The following is a 15,863-nucleotide window of genomic DNA, read 5'->3' on the forward strand; positions in this document are numbered from 1 at the left end:
ACTATCCTTTCTTTGCTGGTTTAACTGTTCAGTATACGTCACATACTTTGGTTCATACGTTTCAGGTAATGTAGGCGGGGCAGTTGGAATGGGGGTACTTGGCTCCTCCACTACACCAGCAGACATGCTAAAGAAGAGGACCCTTCATGAGACCCTGAATGTATTCTGCTGTAACAGGCAGCATTGCACCAACAGAGAATAAATGATGGAAGAAGAGGTGGAAGAAAAAAACAATACAGAATTGCATGAGCCGCATTGCAGGACCACACAGCAGAGGAAGAGCAACAGGCGAGGAGACAAAAGGTAATTAATGTTGTCAAGAGTGCAGATAAAGGATGAGGTAAAACGTGTGGAAGATAAGGAGAACGCTGTGGCTGAGGACTAGACCATCATGTGTTGAGTAACATGTTTATAGGAGAGTGAAAAGGACCAATGGGATCTAATGAACATTTTGGTGAGCAGTGGCTGATTTGTTTAGCTGTATTTGTATTATGTCGCTGGTAACAAGAAAACATCCACGACATGCAAGGGGTGTGCCCTACCGCCGAGAAATCCCAATATGTGTTCAACAATCCCATCCATACTCTTTCACAAACTTGCAGCATTTGTCAATTGGCAAATTAGTACCTGGCGGGCTAATGCCATGGGATACACTGAAGGTGGATTGGCTCGATTCGGAGCCATACCACAGTGTAGTCCTGTGAGTGCATTTGCGTGCATCGCGTGTCGGGTCGGCCAGCTTCCTCACCCACCATTCCATTCATTACTATGGATCAACTGGGTCCAAAATGGTGCCCTGTTGATCCGTAGTAATGAAGCAGTACGCTCCTTCTAGTCTTTCTAGAACAAACGCATAATGCAGCGCTGCTTTTTTCAACCGGCAAAACAAAAACCGATTGAAAAAAGTAACAATGCTATTAGTATCCCTGGGCTAAAAACCCTGGAATATTAATGGCAATAAGCCCCTCGCCGGCGGTCCATTACCGCCTAATGGTAATGCCCCTGGGGCCTGCGTTATAACTATGAGCCCCGGGGCATTACCTTAGGCAGTAATGGCCCACTGGCTTGGGGTATAGTACCACAATAATGGTTCCCCTGGCCTTCACTCATATGCTCTCTTAACACTTTTCCCTCCTCCCTGTCCACTGAATTCAACATTGTCTGTGTTCTGTTAGGATCCTAGAAAATGTATTTCTCCTCTTTGGGTTCTCCCAAACCTTAGCCAGCAGAAGTAATACTCTGCACACCTCCCACCTCCCATGCCTTTCCGTTTCTCTTTCTTGGTGAATGCAGGGATTGAAATGTGGGAGTGGTAGGCACTTATTTCCACTGGTAAGCTATTTGAGGTCTTGGGAAAGAAGCCAGAAGAATTGAGTAAATGACAAGTTTCTGTCATTCTGTGTTGATAAAATGATAGGGAAAGGGGTTGCTTGTATTCTTGCTTAGTCATTTTGAATTGTAATTATTTTAAAAATGTGCTCCCAAAACATTAGTCTGGATCCCTGCAATGTACTGCTGCCAATGTTTCTTTTTTTGTATTTACTCACCTCTGATTCGTTGTTCCTGAATGAGGTCATTGTGCAAAGGGAGGAGAAATGGGAGGAACAGTTAGTGGGTTCAAAGAATTCCTCTTTGGGATGTAACATTTAGGAAGAGTTTTGAGTGATCAGAATTTCTGAAGAACCGTGGGAACAATCTTGCAATCAATAAAGTTAAAACCAATGTTATTTAGACACGAAATACCTGCACAATACTGGGTTGAATTCCACTGAAAAAGGCCTTCATGATTACTGTGAGATGCCTAGGTTTCCACAGATAAAGGCCTTCATGAGTACTGTGAGATGCCTAGCTTTCCACAGATAAAGGCCTTCATGAGTACTGTGAGAAGCAGAGCGTCCACAGATAAAGGCCTTCATGAGTACTGTGAGAAGCCGAGCTTTCCACAGATAAAGGCCTTCATGAGTATTGTGAGATGCCTAGCTCTCCACAGATAAAGGCCTTTCTGAGTACTGAGAGAAGCCGAGCTTTCCACAGATAAAGGCCTTCATGAGTACTGTGAGAAGCCGAGCTTTCCACAGATAAAGGCCTTCATGAGTACTGTGAGAAGCCGAGCTTTCCACAGATAAAGGCCTTCATGAGTACTGTGAGAAGCCGAGCTTTCCACAGATAAAGGCCTTCATGAGTATTGTGAGATGCCTAGCTCTCCACAGATAAAGGCCTTCATGAGTACTGTGAGAAGCCAAGCTTTCCACAGATAAAGGCCTTTATGAGTACTGTGAGATGCCTAGATTTCAAAAGATGATGGTTCAACCCCGAGAAGAGCAAGAACGCCTTGGACGAGAACATACCTTGGTAGGTTACAGCATCTAAACCTGTCTTTCACATGGACAACGGCACGTACCAGTAGTTATAGTTCTGTCCCATGGTCCATAAAAGTACTGGATGGAATATGTATGATTATCAAGGAGTGTCATTGGATGGATATTGGAGTTGGAGAAACATGACTCGCTGACTTTATTCTGGAAGGTAACATACGTCTAAAAGAAACAAAATGTAGGATTGTTTCCCAGTGAATGGAACAATACCAGAGCTAAGGTTTCTCTACTATAATTATTTCACCCTATTTTTCTTTTGAACTAAATATAAAGCAAATAAATCAGCATCTAGACTGTATATAACTCTTATAAATGAAGCAGGGTGGTTCCTTTCCTTTGTTACAAGCAGTCGAATGTGCATAATCAGTTCCTTCAAAATGTCTAGTGTTGCCAAATCTTCTAAGAATATGAACCTACTGTTCCGATTAGATATTGCTCTGATAATGTTTCCAGATCCTTAACTTATTCTCTAACATTACTCTTGTGGGCAGTGAATTCATACACAGGCTCATACTTTAATGTGTTTCTAAAAATGTCCCATGTCCCGTAAAAAAAATAAAAAATAAACAGTGTGATTTTAGCAATAACCCCCGCCTCTAGCTTGACTTCCAGGTTAACAAAGGTTGCCATACTGTACCTGAGACAGGGTTGACTTGCTTGTTAATCTTGCCATTCTCTGCAAAAAGAACAAACAGTAAGACATAGAATCTGGGCACTAATTGTATTAAAAATAATCGACATCTTGTCACTTCTGCTGTTCTACAGCAATCAGGTAGGATACACGTAACTGTACACATGTGTTACAGTTGCAAATTACTACACAGATCGTGACTTGTATGTTGATTTCACCCAAATCCATATTGTCCTGCAAAGTCAGCACTATGAAGGTGTACCATAATCCCAGAAAGGGCATGGGATGAGCAGAAGATGGGGTTCTATGACCAAGAAACACATATGGGGTGTTTTTGCAGATTCAGAAGGCGAGAGAGTAGAGCGAGAGAGAGAGAGAGAAGGATGTGGAAGACGTCTATTCCAACGTTGAAAGCAAAGCATCAGAAGAAGGTTCTCCAGGAATAGAGGTAGCAGATCCAGGGGGAAAAGCTGATGAAGAGCAAGCAACACAGAGGGATAATATGGGCAAAGAAGAGGCTTGGAATGAGCGCATGGTGGATCTATAGGTGGAGGCGTCGAGATGGATCAAAAGGAAGAGCAGAAGATAGGGATGCATAGATAGACTCCCGGCGTTGACGGGAAATTATGATATCTTAAAGCTATCATGGGGTTTGACTATGCATGAGGTTGAGGATCCGAGTATCTAAGAAGACCATAACAGAGAGGGAGTTTGGATGTACATGAGAGTATTGATCAGGGGTTATAAGAGGTCCAGCGAGATGCAAGCTGCAGATAACATACAGAGAGAGCATAACGCAGCAGGATTATTTCAGTCAAGAGAGCAAAGGGCTGGAGTCTCAATTGTATGATTGACAGAAGGAGGTGTGGCAAGAACAACAAGGAACACGCTAGAATATTCAGACTTTGCAATAACTAACGGATAGACGAGGTAAAGAGAATCCTGGAGACGACAGTGGAACCCAGTGGTGACGGGGAACTGATTGACCATCAAAAGCAACCTGTTGGTAGGAGCAGTCTTGCCATGGAGACAGTGGAGATAGAGAAGGATTTCTGTGCCAAGGCTGGGTCAGTGAAGATGTTCTGTGGTTTGATGTTATCCCCATAGGAGTGCGTGTTTTCAAGTGTTGTATTCAGAGGCGAGAACCTCCAACACCACCTGAGAGGTGGTGATGGTGAGTTGACATTAAAGAGTTTAGTTTAGTGTATCTGTTTATACTAACGCACAAAAGATCTGGAGAGAGGTCCATCATTATAAAGCATAAAAAGAAAGGTCCACAATCAGAGGGAACAAAGGTATCCAGAACCCGGTTGTGTCATGGAAGACACTCCACATTGGGATGTGTGCATACAATTGTAATACTAGCAGTGATTCTTTTGATTTCCAATTTTGACATAAATGGACCTGAGTCATTGTTGGACACTTGGCTCACTATCACTCAATTTCCTCAAGTGTGAAAGGCAATATTAGAACCCTCTTGGTTACACTGCCAACTACTTAACTGATAGTTCACATCTGATAGCCCACACTAATCCACATCCTACCCACATTTGCACTGGATAAAATTTAATTTTGTGGCATATTTCCACAAACATACCCATGTATTTACAGGAAAGGTAAGTATCCCAATTATCCAATTTATTCATGTAAAAAATACAGAAACAAATGGTTGCGCTCTTTCATATTTGGAAAGCAAGCACAACTTGCCAGAAGGCTGTTCTGCAGAGAGCTTCCAGGGAGCCTCCATGCTGGCAAGCTTGATATGCAGCAAGCGTTACAACCTTGTTGGTAATGAGTACCCAGACTCCGGCATTCTACGATTACAGGGCATTTGTGAATGCAACCACTGTACTCTATCAGGGTCATGAAATTTGAAATATCAGCCCAGAAACAACTGAACTATAAGCATTTTAAAATATGAGAGACCCCATTAATTAGAACAATCATCATCACCCCCACTTCATTAGGGTATTTCCCCCACACCTTTGTGAATCACCAGCAGCAAAGCCAAAGAAGGCTTTGAAACACGTGTGCATAGGCGCGTTACAAGTGCCATATCATATAATGTCATATCATGTATCCTCCCTTTCACTTTACTGAGACAGTTATCTCATGCCTATATGGACCAATTTCACAGTTTCCTGTTAAAAAAAAGCTATGCAAATGTAATATATACATTCTTGGGTGTGCAGGCCTCTATTTGTAGATCAGTGTCTTTGCCCTATACCCTATACACGGCTGCTTTTGGCCAAGCATCAAACTAGAATAGAGTTATCCAAGAAGAAGACATTTTTGCTTATTTATCATCAGTGAGTTACAGTTTAAAATAAAACTTTCCACAGAACCATTAGAATTCATTAGAACATTAAAATACATATAGAATCAACAATTATTATAGATCATCAATATTAAGATGTTATTTTGCACAAGTTAAAATAATAATTATTAACAGTTCTAATAAATATGTGTATCAAATTACTAGACTACAGTGGCACTAACTCCTTATATTTATAACATTAATTTAATAACTTTTGAGAATATTAATGTTACAATGGTTAATGAAATCTGTTTTACATCTAGACAACGCATCCACAATCCATTTGTATCAGATCCAGATTATAGACAAATGCATTAAAATATTTCCTGTGTAGGTGCTCCTATTCAGTAAAATAAAGGATTAAACACGTAAAGGTGTCAATATACCCGATTTGAGCATATCCTACATATTCTATGATCCTTGATAATCCCCTTTGTACTTCCTATTACTTCAAATGTAGGTAACAAATTAAATCGACAGAGCAGAAGTCATCATTGAAGCTTCTTGACAGGGAACTAAAGTATATAAGTATGAGGCCTCAAAAATATAAATCTATTAGTAATACAATATTGCAGGTTCCTTTCACTCTTTAATCGGTGCAGAATATTAAGCCAATTTCCTTTTTAGGCATTCTCTCTGAACTTTTTTTATCTTCATGTCTATTTCCAGCAAACTATCCATGATCTGTGGGAGACTATCAAAATATTCATCTATATCCCCTCAAATCTATTCAGTATTCTATTATTTTTTCTTACGGATGCTCTGTTTTATATAGAACATGATTGTGTAACCCATCGAGTTAATCACCAACGGAATATCCCACAGCCAATCAGCATGTTATGGGGTGTCAAAACTTATTAAATGCCCACACTTTAGTCCAATGTGCTTAGATAGAAGATTTATTACAAGAAGAGGGTGCATAGGATATATTGAATGTGGGCTGATATTTCGTACCAAATATTCCTGATTTTAGATATTTCTTTCAGCATTTTGTACATTGATCTATATGATAAGCTGATGTGAAAATTGCAGGTTGTATATACTAGCTGTAGGATGCTTTTATGGAAAAATCATTTTCCGAAATAAAGTTGATTCTGATTGTCTGTATTTACGTCTGGGCGTAATGACCTGATTTGCTCATAAACCTGAGGTTGACCACCTGATCAACTATTAAAAGACTCTCATGAGCTGCAAAGCTGCCAGAAGATGACAAGTTGGTTTACTCAACCAATATGCACATATTCCATAAGCTTGAATCACCCAGGTATCAGGATTATTTGAATTGCACTGAATGACCAATTTCTTGGGTGATTGGGACCAAAATCGACTGCCCGGACGCCAAGGAGGCCTACCCACAGTACCCCAAATAAAAAGATAAAAAAAACAAGAACAAAAATGGATGTTTTTATCAATAAAACGAATCCTCATGGGGGTGTGGCTACACACCGACAAAGATGGCTGCCTAATTGTTACTCATCTGCCCACCATAATTTATATCTCTTTGCCGTGACATATTTATATGAATGACAAAAGATAAATGAGGGGGTTTCGTATTTACCCGAAGCTAACGTTTATCCAAAAGTTTGACGCTTTGAAGCGCTCCGGATGGCGTAATTTGATGGCGAGTTCCTCTGGGAGCTCATACCTCTCATCTGCACCTACGGCGCTTACGTCATGAGAAAGGAATCTATGCAAGGCCACGTTGTGCTATATCGTAGTGCGAGTGAAGGCTGCTGTCCACTCTGTATATACAAATTCCGCAACCATGTTACCTCTGGTGGACTATTTGGCTATATCTAAAACGTTTCTGAGTCTCGCGTTGTTCAATATGTATTTCCACATATCCATAGAGAAAAACTTAACTGGGTCATGTTTGTTGACCCTTGAGTGGTTTTGTGAGGTAAAAGTGAGATAAAATAGAAATACAATGGCCTCTAACAAGGGTGCCCAAAAAGGGTCAGGTAATAAGGAGTTTACTAACCCTCCTCCAGAAAACTGGAAAAGACCCAAAGCGACTCTCCTGCCCCCAATTTGGATCCTGCAATGCAAGCTATCTTATATGAACTAAGAGCCTAAAGCACTTCATGGAAGTGACCAACAATAAGCTGCAGCATCTCGATGATAGGTGAACCTCCTTTGAAACAAGAATTGATGAGGTGGAAACGGGGATCAGTAATCTGGAAGATGAGAAACCTTGTGTGGATATGCTTGTGAAATCTGTTTTACAGTTTCAAAAGTAAAATGAGAAACTAGAAAACAGAGGGAGGAACAATAATATTCACATTTCTGGACTTCTTGAAAGATCAGAAGGTGACGATCCAGTGCAGTTCCTCAATAACATGTTACTTCAGATTCTTAAACTGGAATCTTCAATGGCCTTCCGCATCCAGAGAGTTCATAGAATTGGCTCCAAAAACCATGTGAATGCGCAGAGCAAATCCTCACCATGCACATTGATTGTTTTACCTCCTTGAATACACCCATGTGCATTTGATCGTTAGCAAAGCTAAAGACATTAACCGACTCTTCTGAAGAAGTCATAGAATTTTTATTTCACAACATGTCTCTAAAAGTATAGAGCAGTACGGAGTGCTTATCATATAGACATGTCCTTAAGCAACTAAATGCAAGATGTTGTCTTCTACATCGATGTATTTTTGAAGTCACTCTTAAAGGCAAAACATTGGAGCTCGAGAGCCCGGCAGATTTGAACGCTTTCATTGGAGTGGCTACAATAGATGATAAGGTCACGTCAACGACTACTCAACAACCCTCAGTTTTGTCTTCTAATGGAATTATTTAATTGACACAAGTCTCATGGAACTTAAAAAAGACTGCTTCATTATCTTAATGTATAGTAGGGTTGGGGATATTGGGCGCCATCTTTCCCCTTTCATTTGGGGCTCAGCACCCCATCTCTCGTTCTCAAGCATATCTGCAGGTGGGATTGAGCCTCACCCGAGGCTCTGGTTGCCATGAATATGATTATATGATGAGCTTTCTATTGGTACTTCTGTCTCTTGCCAAGGATGTCAAAGTATTTTTACATCACACTGTGCAGTTACTTCTTTCCCACTATGTTGTTTCCCTTTGTTGTGTGTGCTTATGCTGGCATATATCATCTCAGCGGCAACATGTGGCATGGTCAATATTTATGACTAATAATACATCGAATTACTCATGTTGTAGGTGGAACAAACTCTTATATAGTTTTTGCTTGATGGGTTACGTCTGGGATTCTCTTGAAAAAGGGTGGTCTGCCAAGAATCTGCTAGAGGATGCCATTTTGGGATACATCCATATGGTGCCCAAAGAAATGCATGTAGAGGATGTTGTGCTGTGATTGGAGACATTGCCAGTGCTGACTGCGATCAGTGTACACAATTTGATCTTGGCACAAGAGGGTCAAGCACCAATTTGCTTGTTTTATTATGAGTTCTTGCAATGTGTGCATACCAGCAGTACACTGCTTCTGAGTGTGAAAAATAAGAAAGCAGACTTATCACTGGTGACCAAGGGTTTGCAAAGTTGTGGAGTGATGTGTAGGAAACTGTAGTCGCTGCGCTGAAAGTGACCAGTGTAAGGCTATTCACAAACATACACCCTCTCTCACTTAAGCACGTATGCAGGCACACATGCATTTGTGCACCCACACACCCACAAGCACACACACATATTACATCACCCTTCACCTAAATATTAAGGACCTCTGCCTGGAGTACATATGCCAGTTATGGATTGTGTAGAGGATGGCACATAAGTAGGAACTGGCCGAATCATGCACTGATCTTTAAGTGAATACACGTGTTCAGAGCCACCTTCAGAAGTACTGGCACTGAGGGCACCTGGTCGCTCTCCCAGTAGGCTAGCGCCATTAAAGGGCTGCCCGGGGCACATCTGGGCATGCTGGACATGCCAGATTGCCCAGTGAGAACCTTGTCAGTGACACCTTGATTTCTACTACAAACCAACAAACCTGAAAGTAGATTCTTTAAATGCATTCCCCCAACTATTCTATTGAATCTACAACAACAAGTGCATAGTTCATCCCGTCATTCTTTACCTGGTCAAAATGTATTTATTTTCAAATGCACTTCATGTATGAAGTAATTTCATATAATTATGAAATGGTTTATTGAAAGCTCTGTACAATAATAAAGTGGACAATCACATCCTGTGTCTTTTCAAGAGTTTCCACTTCAGAATGAAAGCAAATTCCTATCTTGACATCCCTATTGACATCCACACACGGATCTGCCACAGGTCCATCTTGGCGAGTAAGCAAGTTATGAAAGGTGAAAATGTTAACCTGTATCATGTTGAGTTATACTGTGTCGTTCACCACAGAAGTGGGCTGACGGTGTGAAGACATAATAGACTCGTTCTTCTAATAATCACAATCTTGAAAACTAGATATACATCATTTAATTCATACAATGTTTTTGAAACAAGAACATAGCCGACATGTGTTTCGACCAACAGGCCATACTCAGGGCAAGCATGTGCTAGTCAAAATGGAGTTCTCAAAGATAACTGAATCAAACAAGCTTTTGAAGTAGTGCAGACTCGATAACTTCTCACATAAGTTTCATGTAACTCCATCTCAAACATCAAAGGGTGCAAAATGCATCTCCCCTCCTCCCCCTGACATTGTGTACATTCAGACATATTAGCTCTGCCATTCACTCCGTCCATTGGAGCACTGTCACCAAAAGCATCAGCATGAAGGATCTGAGCACTGGCCGCTCAGCCTTCTCCCAAATTGCCCCAAATTCCTTAATCACACATTTAAGACATACATATCCCCGAGTGACATTCTCTCCTCCCCATCCAACTTCCCATTTCAATTCCCAACACATCTCTGCTTCTGATCCCACACCTCAGGGGGTGTCTTTAGGTCAGATCCGGCTGTCCACCACTAGAACTCTGCAGGGGCTGGACTGCTTGGCTCGGCCAATCATTCCCACTCAATTTGAATGGAAGCTCTTTCAGGCACCGACATTGCTATGTCATAAAATAATCCACAATTGCTACTCACCCTTCCTTAGGTTACCAGACATTTGGTCGAAAAAAATTGGTCGACCAGACAAATGGTCGAACCAATTTGGTCGAAAACCAAATGGACGAATTGTTTTTTTTTTTAATTTAACCCTTTTTTTTTTTTTGGGGGGGGTCCCCCCCATCCCCCTTTTTTTAAAAAACAAAAACCGAAAAATATATATATAAATAAAAAAAAATTCGACCATTTGGTGTTCGACCAAATTGCGTCGACTAAATGTCTTTCGACCAGTTTTCAGTCGACCAAATGTCTGGACACCCCTTCCTTATTCTATTTTAGCAGATACTGCTTGCCCCACTAAAAAAAGAACATTGAACACAAAAACCAAAACTACTCACCTGTATAACAAAGCTCTTGCAGAAGAAACATGTGGCACCAGCAGACAAGAGCAGAATTTGCTAACCCCTGACCTCTCTGAGGATGAGATATAACTGAAGTAACCTACAAGACCCTATGCAAAAGTGACACCTAAAAGCAGTTGAAAATGTGTTTTTAGCAACAGAATCTGTAAGTTCTTGGAAGAGCAATTCAAAGATGTGCAAGAGTTAAAATCTCCAAGCACTCCGTGCATTAATAATTGCAATATTTATGATATGATATGATATTTTATTCATATCGCGCTCATACACAAGTGTTTCTGAGCACGACCAAGCAAAGGGAGGGGAGCAGGGGAGAACAAAACAGCGATCTTACTAGGCCCAGAGAAAATAAGAACACACAGGTGCATGGAAAAAGGGAAAAGGGGAAAGTGCGAGGGAGGGGGACAGGTGGAAAGTGTGAAACAAAGGAAAGAAACAGAATAACTAATATGTGCAATGAATACATAAAAAGGCAGTGAAAAAAAGGTAGTGCAACCATCAAGTGACAAGTGCATGATTAGTCAGATAGAGTATGTGTGTTAAGTGCAGAGAAAAAATAGGGGGGCTGTATGGGTACAGATACAGATCTCAGGTGCAAGGGGAGTCATAGGGACAGTGCTGGAGGAAGGCATGGTGAGCAGGTACCTTGGCCCGAAGGGATAGAGGGTGGCCTGGCGCACAATGCCGGGAGAGAAAAACAGATCAGATGGGGATAAGAGGGGCAAAGGCAGAAGTGAAGAGGAAGGTTGTGAGGTGCTTCCGGACCCGGAGATGGTACTGCTCAAGTTTCAGGGTGGCTGGGAGGCGATTCCAAATGGAGGCCCCAGCCGAAAACAGAGATCTGCCCCCAGCTTGTTTCTTTGAAAAACGACTGACCCTGAGGGAGTTAGAAGTAGAGGAGTGTAGGGCTCGAGAGGGGAGGTGTTTGCGGAGGGATAGTTGAAGGTATAAGGGACCCAGGCTCCAGAAAGTCTTATGGACAATGCAGAGGGTTTTAAATGTAATCCTTGCATCCACTGGGAGCCAATGAAGGGATTTACGGGCTGGAGAGATACGATCCCAGGGCTTGAGGCCAAGGACAAGTCTCAGAGTCCTGTTCTGCATAAGTTGTAAAGGGCAGAGAGTAGAGGCAGTTAGATTTAGAAAGAGGCTGTAACAGTAGTCCAACCTAGAGAGAACCTGAGCTTGGGAGACAGTGAGCTTCAGGGGGAAGGAGAGAACAGAGACATGTCTGATATTTCCATACAAAAGCTCTAAATATTGCGTTTGATCAATACTTACTAGCACCTGCCAGGAGATAACCCAAAACGTCAGCCAAATCTCTTGGCAGCACCACACAACTCAACACAGCGACCCATCACACACTAAATATTGTCTGATGGTTCACTCTGTTGAGTTGTGTGGTGTTCCCAGGAGATTTGGCTAACGTCCAGGGTTATCTCCTAACACTAAATATTAAATTAAAACATGTTAAAGATTACATTGTAAGAGGAAAACGTGGGGCTTTATTGCCCAGTAACGGCCTAGGGAGCAAGTTAATGATGCCCCTGGTGCTGTTACTATATGATAAAGATCCCGCTGCAGCACTTTATCTGGGGCGCAAATAACATTTTAATTTACATTTGTGCATAATGTGTCACCCATTTCACAAGCTCCCAAAAAAATACTAAAAAGTCTCTTTTCTATTTCAGTGGTGGTGAGGAGGTGCAGGAGATCTGGAGGACTGAGCGACTATTAGGTGATGGAAGCCAGTAAGTGGTATGAGAAAGGGAAAGCATGGGAGGAGGTTCTGTGGAGGCCGTGGCAATGTCTTGCAGGTTCCCGTGAGAGGGAGAGGTGTTGTCATACTCATGAGGGAGCTGGATCTGCAGGCCAATACGATGAGTTAAATCCTGCATTCTGAGACTTCTGATTGGCTCAGACACCTGACAAAGTCACCTCCTCTGGGATGCTTCGCAGTAAACTCTTACATTACAGTCAAACAAAAATGAAAGAAAATACTGGACCGCAAACGTGAATAAGAAGGGCTTCACACAGGGTAAATACCTGTGTACCTTAACTCTGAATGGTATTATTAGAATGCAAAGGATACAGGCGTCAATTGGAGTTTTGCAAACTCAAGAATAACAGGTTCAAAGTGTCATCACTCCAAGAGGCCAGTGTTCAATAAGTCCAAGGTTCCTATAGTCACTCTAGGGAAGGTCCAGTTCAATGAGTACAACAACTCCAATGAATAGACCAAATAATTTTGGACCAGTGGAGAACTATCAGACATAAGTATTCCTGTGAGCTGGGCGTTGAACTAATGACCTCAATATCCCAGAGAGCAAGAGCTATGTGCAGAGCCAGATGAAGCCCATCAATGAGGAATACATGATAGATTGGATCACTAGTGAACTATGGGACCTCAATATCCCTGAGAACCAGCGCTGTGTGCAGAGCCAGATGAAGACAGCATCTGTGAGGAATACATGATAGATTGGATCATTAGTGAATTATGGGACCTCAATATCCCAGAGAGCCAGTGCTGTGCGCAGAGTCAGATGAAGCCGGCATCAATGAGGATTACATGATAGATTGGATCACTAGTGAATTATGGGAGCTCAATATCCCGGAGAGCCAGCGTTGTGTGCAGAGCCAGATGAAGCCGGCATCAATGAGGAATACATGATAGATTGGATCACTAGTGAACTATGGCACCTCAATATACTAGAGAGCCAGAGCTGTGTGCAGAGCCAGATGAAGCAGGAATCAATGAGGAATACATGATAGATTAGATCACTAGTGAACTATGGACCTCAATATCCCAGAGAGCCAGAGCTGTGTGCAGGGCCAGATGAAGCCAGCATCAATGAGGAATACATGATAGATTGGGTCACTAGTGAATTATGGGACCTCAATATCCCAGAGAGCCAGAGTTGTGTGCAGAGCCAGATGAAGCCAGTATCAATGAGGAAAAAAAGATAGGTTGGACTATTAGAGAACTAAGGGAAATCCACATCATAGGGGTCCAGAGCTTTACGTTCCTGCAGTGCCAGATGTGGTCAACATCAATGAGGAATCAGTGACACGTTGGACAAGCAGCGAACAATGAGACCTCAATATCTCAGAAGGCCAAGCTTGTATATTCTTGCATATGTCCAATAAGGACCAAAGTCTTCTTCTTTGTCAAATTCAGAAGCCAAGCATCGAAGTGAGTTGGCACTCTGGCTTAAATCCAGTTAGTTAGCCAATGGGAGGCTGTTAGGTATCCACCTACTACTAGACTCCAGTCACACACACAAGGTCTCACAGGCTTTGCTAGTTTACATGGTACTTCACAAACTATGAGTAAACACACACGCATCTCACCCTCACCTCAGGTGACGGCTAAGCGACTCGTTCTGCATAAGAACCTTCGCCGTTTTACACCAAGTCATGATTTGCACTACATTTCCCTTGTCTGCTTCGTGTGCTGTTCGTTTCTATACAGTGTCTCTTGCGCTTTCCACGAACCACAGCGTACCGGACCTATTTGACTCAACCTTCACTACGACCTTCCAGTTGAAGTGCTTGTATCCCAGTGCAGCATCAGCCCTTATTCCTTTTCCTCCAGTCGTACACTTTGGACTAGTGACTGCCTGCTTGGTGTGCTTCTGTTCATCCTCGTTTCGTCGGGTTCCCCCATTTGGAACTAGAGACTCTACGAAGGCGTCCTCGTGTCGTCGGACACAGTTGGGCTGTTGCTATTTGGATACCGCATTTACTTCTTGTTCTTCTATGCTGACATTCCTTGGGTCCACGGTAAGGTACATAATTCACATTGCACATATTTCGCGAACCTTTAGAACTTCCACCACTTATTCTGTTGTCTTCTGTTTGCTCTGTCACAGAATTAAGGAGGATAGTTTTCCCTGTACTTCTTACCAGCTCCTGTCTTTCTCCCATTGGAGGTTGGTTCTGCTACTTATAGTACTCTACGAACATATTTCTTTGTGCTGTTACTTAATCAGGGTGTTTTTCAAAGGGTCCTGGAGTTGCTGGCATCACCTTGTGATTGATCCTCTGGGCGTCTTCTGGGATCTTCCTGGCAGTTCGTGGATTTCCATCTTTCAAAGTATGCCACAGACTGTATGTTATTAGGCGGCCAGTCAGTAGCATTGTTGGGAAGAAATCTCCGGCTACACTACTTGGTCAAGTAATTGCCGTGGATTTCTGACATAATCAGAAGCCATAATGGAAATCCAGGACACCCTAGCACAAATCATGCAGCTGGTTGCGGATTTACGCAATGATATGGCTACGGCTCAAGCTAATACGGAACTTCGTATTAACGCCTTGCAAGCAGGGTTGCAACCTCCTGCCGCTATGCCTTCAGGGTCTGACCAAGCCTCTGCTTCTGGGTTGCAACCACAGAGCTCAGGCCCCATTATCATGACCACGCAATTCCCGCTAGCCCCTCCAGAAAGGTTTACGGGAGATCCGAAGACATTCAGGTCTTTCCTAAATCAATGTCGATTGCACTTTTTGTGCCGACCTATGTCCTTTCCGGATTCTACAACTAAAGCTGCGTTCCTCCTCTCTCATCTTGGTGGAACGGCAGCATCTTGGGCCAATCCGTTATTAGAGTCAGGAAGCCCACTCTTGTTTGATTGTGACGCCCTTATCCAAGCTATGAGCAAGGTATTTGACACAAGGTACAAGACCCAGACCACGGATCTAGAATTATTGGGGTTGCAACAGGGTTCCTTACCACTCTTGTCTTACCTAGCTAAATTCAATAAGTTAGTGGCTGAGACAGGTTGGCCAGAGGAAAAGAAGGGGGCTCTTTTTTATAAGGGTCTATCTGATTTGCTGAAGGATGTTCTTGCTACTATACCGGTTGTGCCGGTTGCCTTTCCAGAGCTCTTAGATTTAGTCCTTCAGATCGATGCCAGAAGAGCGGAACGTAAGGGGGAACGCAGAGCTCCGTTACGCCCTTCTATGTCCACTTCTGCTTCCGCTGTCACTGACAGTGAACCTATGCAAATTGGAGCTGTCAGGGGCCCATTATCCCAAGAAGAAAGGGAAAACAGAAAAAAAAATAACCTCTGTTTTTATTGTGGCTCTCCATTCTGAAATCCTATACTAAGAAACCAAAGAA

At 42.5% G+C, this 15,863-nt stretch overlaps 1 protein-coding gene across 2 annotated transcripts in view; it reads right to left on the reverse strand.

Annotated features, from left to right (window-relative positions):
- KCNH8 (potassium voltage-gated channel subfamily H member 8) overlaps window positions 1-15,863 on the reverse strand; it is a 1,879,819-nt gene that overhangs the window by 247,351 nt on the left and 1,616,605 nt on the right. The window contains exon 12 of one of the 2 annotated variants that reach the window (XM_069648884.1): window positions 3,013-3,051. The exons of the other annotated variant lie outside the window; for it this stretch is intronic. Within the exon in view, the coding sequence (XP_069504985.1) occupies window positions 3,013-3,051 (39 nt within the window). The remainder of the gene's footprint in view (window positions 1-3,012; window positions 3,052-15,863) is intronic. 2 annotated transcript variants of the gene reach the window in all.

This window comes from Ambystoma mexicanum, chromosome 2q (assembly GCF_040938575.1).
Source record: "Ambystoma mexicanum isolate Mex_15411 chromosome 2q, UKY_AmexF1_1, whole genome shotgun sequence".
In the NCBI taxonomy this organism is placed as follows: Eukaryota; Metazoa; Chordata; class Amphibia; order Caudata; family Ambystomatidae; genus Ambystoma; species Ambystoma mexicanum.